Genomic DNA, 11,460 nt, shown 5'->3' with positions numbered 1-11,460 from the left:
GCAAAAACAAACATAAGTAAAATGAATATTTACAAAAGCTTTTTAAATTGCATAAATTCACAAAATTAAGTTAATTTAATAAAATTAAAAACAATTTCATATCTTAGTAACTATTAAAGCTGTCATGTTAGCTATAGAAGCTTATTCTAAGGTTATATCTAAATTATTAAGCTCTACTTTAGGGAAGTTTTAGCTTAATTTAAACTTATATTCTTTGTTTGGTTATTATATAGATTTGCAGAAATCATATAAATCCTATTTGACAAAAGATTTTAGTTAATTTTTGAGATCATATAAATTAAAAAATAAAAATACTCTTATTGTTTATGTTGAAGCAAAAGTCCAATCCTTTTTAGATCCATCAGGAAATCTAAATTAGAGAACTAATCCTTGACTTGGTCTACTTTCAAATTTCTTATTATAGATTAAAATGGTTAGTTAGCTTATTCAATTTTATAATGATATTTACTGTAGATAACGACATTATAATAGCGAAGACTAACTCAGGATCTTCGTGATTTTCAAACTGTGAAAAGTATTAATTAAGTTAATCATGTTCTTAGTTATTAGTATTTGATTGCATGCTTATACCTTAACCTTAAAATGCTTTAAATTTATTCTTTTCTTCCTCTTCCTTCTTTTTTCTCTCTTCTTCATCTTCGTCTTCGTCACCATATTCTTCATCCATATTACCTTTTCCTTAGTTTTATTTATTATACATATCTAATGATTCTTTCAGGGCTCTATCCATCATCTCTTAATCAGTTCCCCCGATATTCAATTTAAAATTCTTGTCTTTTGAAACTTGTTAGTGAATTTCTTTATTAAAAATAAATGTTAGTTGCTAAATTTGTTTAAACTAATTTAAAATATTTTTACAGAAAACTTCTTCTTTAGTGAGCCATTTTTAGTAATTCTAAACTTGTGGGAAAAGCTATTTTTTATTTTAAATTTAGAGTAAATTCTTTATTACTTAAACTAAATTAGTTTCTATTTACTTCTTTTGAGCTACTAGGATACTCTCCTCTTACTACAAAAATATTATATCCTGATTCTTTTACTGACATCAAAAAAGCACTTTAAATAAATTATAAGTTTAACTATATATTTATCTAGTTTCAGGAATTAGTTTAAATTTTACCTTAAATAAAAATCACTAATAATTTCAGGAGCTCTTCTATTAGTGGAGTTCAAATTATACCAGATACCATCAACTTATCTTATTGAAAACCAGTGATGATCAGAATTGCAAATAAATCCTATTTCAGTGCTAAATAACAACATTTTTTTTTATAAGAAGCCAATTTCATTAAAAATAATACCTAAGATCCTATCCCTTGTTTATTTCGGAATCAACACTTTCTATATTTAAATTTCCCATCTTTTTAAGAGCTGCTTACAATACTTAAATTGAATAATTTCCATCATCAGCAACATTTTATGAGTCTTGCTTTAAAATTCGAAAAGATATGTATTTATTATTCATTTAAGAAGAATTATCAAAATGTAAAATTAATTTTACTGCTAAATAAGATAAATATTCTTTTGAATCCATTCCTTATGCTGCCATTAATTGTTTTTCCAAATCATCTAATTCTCTGGCAATAGATGCTAATTCAATCTTTGTACAAAGGTTAATTGTTAAATTAGAATAAAAAAAAAAGTATTTTACTTCATTGAAAAATGGACCTTAGAGCAAAGAATTTATGCAATGCACTCCGCAAAGCTAATCCAAACCTTGCTTTTCCCAATAAATTAATACCTATTTTTTTGGCTACATATTTATCTAAAGTTTTAAAGTATCTTTTTAATATCTTTTTTAATATTTAAATTTAGTAGAATTGTCTGAGTACTTAATTGTTTATAAATCAAATTTTCTTAGTTTTTATTTAAATTGAATAAAATCAGAAAAATAAGTAATAATGAGTCTGATCTTAAATATATTCTTATTTATCAAATTATATGTTACTTAAGCTTATTTTATCCAAAAGTACTTTTTTTAGAATTTTTTTCAGTCTAAATTACTAATTCATAAAAAAAGTTGTTGTTATTTTTAAAAATGGAAAATTTTTTTAATTATAAAAACAAATTCTACTTAAAATGACAATAATTTTAAGATATTAAAATTAAAATAAGTATTATTTTAAATTAAGAAGAATGTTTATATAAATCTTAATAAGAATTAATAAATTCTCAGGAATATCAAAAAAATATTTTTTATATTTTGAAGACAACACAAGCAATTTGATGAATTAAATATTAAAAATTTTTTATTAATTTTAAATAAAGGATTAAAATGTGTTTTAAATTTGATTTATAAAATTATTTTTTAAATTATCTTAAATTATTAATAAAGAATAATTTATCAATAATTTTTAATACTAATTTATTTTATTAGAAGAAGTTACTTATTGAAGCATTTAAGCTTAAAAATTTATAAAATTTATTGAAAATTGAAATTGTTTTTTAATTTATTAAGAAGATTTTTAAAGATATAAAAGCTAATTAAGAAATTTGATTATTAAAAGAACAATTTATCTATAATATTTAATACTATTAATAATTTATTTTATATGAAGAAGTTATTTTTTGAAGCATTAAGATTTTAAAAATTAAAATAGTTTTTTAATTTATTAAGAAGATTTTTAAAGATATAAAAGCTAATTAAGAAATCTGATTATTAAAAGAAAAATTTATAAATAATTTTTAATACTAATTTATTTTATATGAAAAAGTTACTTTTTGAAGCATTTAGATTTTAAAAATGATAAAATATATTAAAAATTGATATTAAGAAGATTTTTAAAGATATAAAAGCTAATTAAGAAATCTAATTATTAAAAGAATAATTTATCAATAATTTTATTTTATATGAAGAAGTTACTTATTAAAGCATTTAAGCTTAAAAATTTATAAAATTTATTAAAAATTGAAATAGCTTTTTAATTTATTAAGTAGATTTTTAAAGATATAAAAGCTAATTAAGAAATCTGATTATTAAAAATATTGTAAAAAGTATAATTATATTATTATATTTATATAAATTCTCATTTTTAAAAATAAACAACATTTTTAAATTATAAATTAAATTCATAAAGATATTTAAACTAATAAGGAAATCCTCTCATTAAAAATAGTTTTTATAAATAAGTTAATTGTAAGTTTAATTATATTTTTTGGCTTATGTACAATAATATTTAATTAATGAATATTTTAAATCAAATTATTTTTTTACGAACATTTTAACTCCCATCAGAAGTTTTTACTATTCTACTCACTTTGTTCATAAACATTTATGCATAAATTTATGCATATGAGGTCTTTCTCGACTCAGCAGGTACTGAACCGTAGTTTTATTAAGAACTCATACTCATATTTAGATTATTATTTTATTGAGTTTCATTTTGATGGTTAGAAATCTCAACACTTTTGTGATTGAGCATTTTAAGTTGCATATTTTCATATTAATCTATTTAATCTTCTTGGCTTTTTTAAAAGGCAGGAAGTAACTCTTGTTATAAATTAATTTGGCTATTTATGCTAATATTTCCTGTTGAAAATCTCTATTAGTGTGAAGTTTAAAAGGAATTAGTTGTAGTTTAATGCATTTATGCTTTATTTTTATTGCTTTAAAGGTATTTTCTTCTTTAGTTTCCATGGGTTAAAAATGGCCCTTAAGGATTTTTCTAAATATTCACACTTTAAGCATTAACCACGAGAAGCGGTTCTTCAGTTTGCACATTAAATTCTGTATGCTACCTATCGTTTTACTTTTACATGACATCTTCTTAATAATCTGACATCTATGAAAAACATCTCCTTTCTCTATTTGTTACTTTTCTTTTTGAAGAGGAGAAGTCTCCTAAATTATTATCACTGCCTAGTACAGAGCTATTTTATTTATGGAATTAATTTTTTGTTGAATTAAGCTTCGATTTAAATTGTTAGCTTGTTTAAATATTGTCAAGGGTACAGAATTGTTCATATTTAGGCCTTTAGTTATTTGATGAGCTTGAATTTTATAAATTTTTGTTCAAATCGATATTTCCTTTAAATACACTATTTGTTTAGTTAAGCTAAGTGATCATATAATGAGGTTGCATTTACTTAGTGATAACCTAACTTTAATTTATCACACTATTTTACTAGATTGATATACTTTGTTTTTTCTAGTTATTTGCGATAGGAATATTTTCTGCTTTGTTTTTTATTTGATTTCCATTTCCAGATAGATCAAAGCCCCTATTCACTATTTTAGAGGTTAACTTCAAAGCACCAGAATTAGCACTAGTTGAAGGGGTTTCATCACTTTTAAATCCTTTGAATGATTTAGAAGTATTGACCATGGGCAGGAATTCTTTATTATTTCTTGTTGAAATATTCAAATTAGGAAGCAGTAACTCTTCACTGTTTAAGGGAATATCAAGCTAACTCTATTCGCTCTCAAGCTAGCTTATTTGATTGGTATTAATCATATTTTTGAATTATTCTATTCTCTCTGCTTTCTTTAATAGAATCTACATAAATTCCGTTTCCTGGTAATTAGTAAATATTTTATTATACATCTTCTCTCGATTTACAACTTCCAGAATAAGATACTTAAGTTCCTCTTATGTTTTAAAGCATTCATCTTTAAGAGCTTGAATAAGGATAGCATCTTCTTCTCTGCATCCTTTTGCATCATAAAGTCTTAGCAGCTCCTCATATTCCATTAAAACTTTCTCATATTTCTAGTGTTCAATCAAAAGTAAATCCTCAAATTACTATCTCACTTTCAAAATAAATTTTAGATTATCTTTATTTTATTTCTTCTAATCTTATTCGTATTTCAAAATCAAATCACTCTTTAATAAATAAATAAATAAATAAATAAATAAAATGTAAAATTATTTTTATTAATTAATAAAATTTAAAAGAAAAATTGCAAATAATTGTTCAGCAAAATTATCAATCAAAAAACTTTTTTATAAATAATGAATATTTTTTTACTTCTTTCGAAGAGTAAGATTGGTGAATTTTACTGATTTCATCTTCTAGGAAGCTACACTGCTCTGACTTTTCGCATTTGATAATATTTATCAATGCATTTAATTGCTTTACTTAATCTTAAAGTTCTGAAATTGTATTTTTCTACTCCTCAATTTACTGTTTTTATAACTCTATTTATTCCTCTAATTCTTTTATTATCTTTTTATCAGATGACAGCTTCATTTCAAAAGCTTTTTTAGTATTTTCTAGTTAGATTTTTTAGAAATGTACTTATCCTTCCATTTCCTGTTTGATAATTTGCAAAGAAGATTCTAAAGCGCTTATCTTTTCTTTTGAAGCTTTTTATAAATCGTTGTATTCTTTTTTCAAAGGCTTTAAGTAATTGAGCTCATAATCAATTTTTTAAGTTTACAAAGCACTTTCAAAGTCTTATTTCATTTTTTCTTCTTTCTGTATTTATTCTTTCTTAATGCCTTCAATTTGCTTTTCATAATCTTATTTGGTTTAATTTAATTCACTTTAACTTTATTTAGCTAAATGCTCGATCTAGCTTTCATAATTATCTTTGATATCTTAAATTCTCTAATCCAAGCTTTTCATTGATTAAGCATCTTTCATTTGATAGCCATCTAAGCGATCTTAGAATTTCTAAATTTCGTGTTTGTGTTTAATTTCTAGCTAAATAATTTCCCCAATGAATTTATCTCTCTAAGCTTTTAATTCTAAAATCCTTTCGTCTTCTACTTCTTTCTGCCTTCTTTGAAACTCTTTTTCTAGATCCATCATTTTCTGGTCAAGAATATGTGAAAAAGATTCTTCAGAATTTTATTTTTGCAATTCTGTTACTTGGTTGTTCATTTCTTCTATATTTGACTTTAATTCTTCAATTTCAGCTTTACAGCTTTAGATTTAACTAAACAATTTCTTGTTTTCTCTTTCTTTTTCTTCAAGCTAAGCCATCATCTCCATTTTTGATTAGCCAAACCTCTTGATTTCCTATCTTAAATCTTCAATTTGTATCTCATATGAGTCTTTGCTTAGTTTAAACTTAGCTTTAATGTCTTCTAACTCAATTCTGAGCTACTTTATAACTTCTGATTTATTATTTTTATCTTTTTCAGCATCCCTTAAATTTTGTTGAAAATTTTCTTATTTCTTTAACTACTAATTCTCCTTACTTTCCATTTCTTTTTTCATTAATAATATTCGTTGTTCATGCAACTCCTTTAACTAATCTATTTCCTACTCTTGAGCTACCTATAATGTTTATCAAGCTATTTTACTATCTAAAATCAAAAGAAAAATACCTTTTATTTATAGAATTTTATTTCCCATTAGTTAACTGAATTTTCTAGCTCCTTAATTTTGTTATTAAAATGGATTAATTGCAAGTCTTTTTCTCCTCTCAAATCCATTAACTAGGAAGAAAGCTATTACTCTAATTAATTTTTCTGCTTAGTAACATTTTTAAGCTCTTCCTATAACTCAATAATTAGTTTATTATTCGCTTTCAATTATTCTTGCTTATTTTACTCACTTTCATTTAAAGAATTTTATGCTTTCATAATTGATTCATCAAGTTATTTATTCAATTTTCTCAGGGATTCGAGTTCCATTGCCTAAGAATCTTTAACCCTTTATATTTCACTTTGGCAACTTGTTTCTAATACAAATTTTTCTTTCTCCAACAAGTTAATGCTTGTTTACATCTGCTTTGCATTGTCACTTAAGACTTCAATTTATCTTTCTTTTTCTTTTATTTTCTTAAAAAATAAATAAAATATCCCTAATTAAAAATCTAATAAATAATTTAAAGAGTACCATTTACAAACATTGAATTTCTGATTTTTGATCTGCTATTATTTTCCCTAAGTCGCTTATTTTGTTTGAGAATTGATGAGGATCATAGTCTGTGTTTGAAAGAAATTTTTTAGGAGAGTCATTTGTTAACTGCATTTTATACATTCTCATCTATTGTTGTAATTAAAATAACTCATTCTCCAACTCTTTATTTCTGATTGAGTAGTTCATTAAATCCACTTTAATGTTGCTATATTCCTTCTTTTAATTTGTATTTAATAATAAAATAATTTAAATACTTCCAGTTTAAATGCTATTGCTAGAAAAATCCAAATACAATGCTTTTTTTTTGAAAAATTTGAATTGTTTTAAAATTTTATGAATTATTTATTTATTTTAGCATTTTTAACTCTTTTTATTATGTTGAATTTAATATAAAATTAAAATAACTAACATATGAAGTCTATCCTGAAGGTGTAGATGTAAGTTCCATGTTTTGCTTAGATTTTGAAATAGAAAGAAGCTGCTGATATTTAAGCAGCTACTCATTCTACCCTTTTAGATATTTGATTTCTTCTTCTAAATCTAATTTTTCGCTCATTAGTTTATTAAAATTCTAGTTATGTTGCTAAACAAACAACTTTATTTCTTATGGATCTCCATTAAAATCCTAAATTATGTTTCAAATATTTATTTAAAAAGTTTCATTTATAATGTTTACTTTTTTGCTAGAGCTTATAGACATGTGGTTACCACTAACTGCATTATTGAAATGACTTAAAGATTATAAAGCTCCCTATTTTATGAGCTTTTATTATAAATTTTCTTATATCTGTAAATACGATTGCTTAATATCATTATTTTTTAATTGTTGCTAAGCATGTAACTACTACAATTTAAGTGTATCAAGTGATTAGCTTCTTCCTCCTTTCATAAATTCATAATTTAAAAGTGATCAATCCCCTAGCTTCAAAATGCTAACTTAACAAAATTCTCTAATTATATGATTATGTGTGTTTGTGTTTAGTAATCTGCAAAAGTTTTTGAATATTCGTCTATGCTTATATAACAACAGTTTATTAATTTAATTTTAATAGGAATATTTTAGTTGCCAAAAACAAATGATGCTCAGTAATTCTTAAGAGTATTATTTATCAGTCACGTATTTATTAGAAAATTTAGATGCAAAATAACAAAAAATATTAACTAAAATCATTAAAAATTTCAATATTTTATAAATATATGGAATTAATTATAAACTAAGGTGAAAAAGTCTAAAATATTCGTTAATCCATTTATTTCTGAATACTACCAAATATATATACTTCCTTTAAACAAAATCCTTAATGCAAAATTTTTAGACTAAATAAGTTTTCTATTTTTTAATAAAATTAAATATAAAAACTACTCTCTTTAAACATAAATTAAAGCTAAAAATAATAATAAAAAAAATTCTATCATTCATTTTATTTTTAGAAAATTAATAAATTTTGTGAAAATCCTTTAAAATTTCCTTTTCGATTTTACTATTTTGCTAAAAAATAATGCCATAATAAAAAATCGAGTATGTTAAATCTCTATCTATTAGTTTATTTTTAACCATATAATTATAAATATATCTGTTCAAAACTAACTGAATTAAAATATTGTAAATAATCATAATAATTTAAAATATCTAAAGATCATTTTTTTTTTTGGATTCTATTTTATCGAATTTAGATTTTATTAAATTTCAGAATTACAAAAAATATAAAATATCTTAATTTTTTATTTGTTGAAACTGATTGAATGTTCAAACATTTTCATAAATTTGATTCTTTGAAATTGATTTCATTCAAAACATTTGTATTAATTTAAAAATAAATTGATTTTTTTATTAAAATATTAGAATTTGTTGATTTTGCTAGTGAATGATTTTATTATTTTTTTGCTTTTAAAAACAGAGCTTGAAATAAATATGTATGTATGTATGTTTTTTTTGATATCTTAATGAAAATAAATATCAAAAAGAAAGGTTAGGAAAAATCTAAATTAAAGATATAATAATTGAAAAGCAAAATTTGATATTATCTTCATTTTTATATAAGTTTATTAAGCCAAAAAAGTAAATATGGGAAATAGTGGTCTGAGAAAGCTTTTGTTTGCAGGAGACATCGTCGAATCTCCTTACAGAAGCTTAAGCGATATTAAAGTTATTAATTTAGATAAGGAAGAAGTATTTTTAGGAGATTTGACTGCTAATAAATATGCAATAGTAGTAAATACTGGATCTCAAAATCCAAATTTTAAATAGTAAATCAATGAGCTCAATTAGTTTAAATAAGAAAACAAAGATAAATTAGAAATTTTGGCATTCCCTTGTAATTAGTTCTATAATGAACCTTCAAACTTCAAAACTATTAAAGATTCATATTCTAGCCTTGTATAATTTCCAGTTTTTTAGAAGGTAGAGGTAAATGGTTCATACATGCATCCTCTCTACAAATTCTTGAAGAGACATTCTTCTCTCTATAATTATAAATTATTAAATGGAGCAAAAATAACTGAAGATTTTTCCAAATTTCTTATCAACACAAAAGGAGAAGTAGTTTCATTTTACGCCGCTTCAACTCCATTGAGTTAGATTTAAAAAGACTTAGATACACTTAAGGCCACTTAAAATTGATTAGAAATATATTAAAAATAAAGTGATTGCAAGGATTGCAAATATTATTGATAATTAATTTATAATAGGCAAATATTTTCATAAGATTTGTTTTAATAATGAAAAAAGAAATAAGTAATTGAATAATTAATACAAATTTGATTAATATAATAAATTTATTTATGTATTTTATATTTCCATTTATTATTTTATTTTAAATTAGTATTACATACATCATTTTATCAATCTTACTAATGCTCTAATTTCTATTCAATCAAAAAAATAAACTTTAACTGAATCTAAGAATGAATGAATAAGCAGACAGGTAAATTATTATTAAAACAACAATATTTCTTTTTCTAATAATGCTAAAAAGTAAATGCCAAACAAGTGTTTTAGAAAGCTTATCGCTTTTTGTTATTCATGATACGAAATATGTAGAATTTGATACTTATTAAATTATTCTTTCATGCAATTTTTTTAACATTTTTTAAATATGTTTCGCAATATTTATCAAAGAATGCTCTTACTACAGCATCTTTATTTCTTTAATCAGCAGGTAGAGTGGATAATATATAATAAATAAAATGGTCAAGTGGCTTTTCAGGTCTGCAATTTATTAACTCTTCATATGCGTCTGAAATAACCTTTGTAAACTTATCTTGCTCTTCTTGATTCATAACTTTTTTGGTGACTAACTTACGAACTATTTTGATACTTTAATGCTTGCGCTATTATAATTAATTATTTATCTAAAATTTAATAATATAAAATAAATGCATTATAATTACCAAGAGCATTAATTAAATTATTGCTTCCTAACTTAATTATAACAGTTATACAAATAATGCAAATAATAAACACAAATAAAATATTATTTTCATTAAAATTCTATTTAAATTTAACTTTTTTCAATCTGCTAAAATATTTAATAATATGTTTGTTTATATATATTTTAATTATTATTTACAATTTAATCATTATTTATTACTCACCTATTTATGGGCAATCACTTTACTTTTATTTTGTCTAATTGAAAAGATTTTTAACACACAAAAAAAACTCAATAAACATTATTATCAGTAACATATTAGTTCCATTTAGTTGTTCCACCTTTTTATTCTAAGAGTTCACATATTTTTTTATATTCGCTTCCTAAATTCTTTTTCTTCATTGCATAATTCAAAGGAGTTCTCTTTTTAAAATCGATAGGATCAACTTCAGCTTTATATTCAAGAAGGACTTTGACGAATTCAAGAATACCGTATTTTGCTGCATAATGCATGGCTGTCCTATATCTATCTTTTTCTAATGCATCAACATCTGCTCCATATTTAATTAATAATCTTAAAGTTGTTGTAGGAGGATCACTTGCAAAAAATCTGCTTGTTATGCATAAATCTATAAGGCAATCTTAGAAATCATCTTTTATATTAAATCCATTTTCAAGAAAATATTCAAGAATATCATCAAAGCGAAATTGTAAAACTTATTCAAAAGTTTCCTCAATATGCATACGTAACAGATGCAGAATGTCTATATTCCTATTAACTACTTCTTACAAAGCTTCTAAATCTTCATTTTTCGCATGCTTTGATATTTCATTCCCTACATCCATTATATAATCGAATTATTTAGCACTGTGATTTCTAACTTCTTCAAGTAATTTTAAAGTTTCTTCTTATGTTTAATCGAATTCAAATAATTTCATTTCTTTAAACTATCTCCTTCTTCTTGGCTTCTCATATTGAGGAGTAACTGAGCTCATGCTAATCATTTTTGATAGTTATGGGGCTATCTATTATTTTATTTATGCTTTTCTTTCTAATTAATTAATATTTAAAATTTTTAAATCTATCAATAATTTAAATTTATAGTTTTTAATAATCTAACAAAAATATATTTAAAAAAAATGTTGACAAAATTAATTAAAAATGCTTTAAAAAAAATATGATTCAATTCATGAAAATAATAAAAAAGAGAGACTTTAACTTTCTAATTTTCATCCAAAAGAATAGAATATTTTA

The 11,460-nt window shown here is 22.8% G+C and overlaps 5 protein-coding genes across 5 annotated transcripts; 1 reads left to right on the top strand and 4 right to left on the bottom strand. All coding sequences in view use genetic code 6, as the record gives it.

Annotated features, from left to right (window-relative positions):
* Positions 1-96: 96 nt before the first annotated feature.
* On the bottom strand, positions 97-1,780 carry TTHERM_00661699 (josephin protein; the record flags this gene model as incomplete). The annotated part of the gene is made up of 9 exons (XM_001470842.2): positions 97-255; positions 316-414; positions 470-819; positions 880-934; positions 999-1,077; positions 1,142-1,270; positions 1,323-1,450; positions 1,523-1,621; positions 1,673-1,780. 9 exons carry the CDS (start codon positions 1,778-1,780, stop codon positions 97-99), a joined length of 1,206 nt encoding a protein of 401 aa, XP_001470892.1.
* A 1,438-nt stretch (positions 1,781-3,218) lies between these two features.
* Positions 3,219-7,723, bottom strand: TTHERM_00661710 (josephin family protein; the record flags this gene model as incomplete). Its single annotated transcript, XM_001020135.3, has 6 exons — positions 3,219-4,844; positions 4,990-6,246; positions 6,297-6,752; positions 6,811-7,050; positions 7,244-7,459; positions 7,511-7,723. 6 exons carry the CDS (start codon positions 7,721-7,723, stop codon positions 3,219-3,221), a joined length of 4,008 nt encoding a protein of 1,335 aa, XP_001020135.3.
* A 1,176-nt stretch (positions 7,724-8,899) lies between these two features.
* On the top strand, positions 8,900-9,454 carry TTHERM_00661720 (phospholipid hydroperoxide glutathione peroxidase; the record flags this gene model as incomplete). Its single annotated transcript, XM_001020136.1, has 1 exon — positions 8,900-9,454. The coding sequence occupies one exon, from the start codon at positions 8,900-8,902 to the stop codon at positions 9,452-9,454; it is 555 nt and encodes a 184-aa protein (XP_001020136.1).
* A 446-nt stretch (positions 9,455-9,900) lies between these two features.
* On the bottom strand, positions 9,901-10,233 carry TTHERM_000661719 (hypothetical protein; the record flags this gene model as incomplete). Its single annotated transcript, XM_012798602.1, has 2 exons — positions 9,901-10,164; positions 10,225-10,233. The coding sequence occupies 2 exons, from the start codon at positions 10,231-10,233 to the stop codon at positions 9,901-9,903; spliced, it is 273 nt and encodes a 90-aa protein (XP_012654056.1).
* A 263-nt stretch (positions 10,234-10,496) lies between these two features.
* On the bottom strand, positions 10,497-11,210 carry TTHERM_00661730 (ankyrin repeat protein; the record flags this gene model as incomplete). Its single annotated transcript, XM_001020137.2, has 1 exon — positions 10,497-11,210. One exon carries the CDS (start codon positions 11,208-11,210, stop codon positions 10,497-10,499), a length of 714 nt encoding a protein of 237 aa, XP_001020137.2.
* Positions 11,211-11,460: the final 250 nt, after the last annotated feature.

Source organism: Tetrahymena thermophila (assembly GCF_000189635.1).
Source record: "Tetrahymena thermophila SB210 genomic scaffold scf_8254577, whole genome shotgun sequence".
NCBI classification, from domain to species: domain Eukaryota; phylum Ciliophora; class Oligohymenophorea; order Hymenostomatida; family Tetrahymenidae; genus Tetrahymena; species Tetrahymena thermophila.
This window is presented reverse-complemented; position numbering and strand designations above follow the sequence as displayed.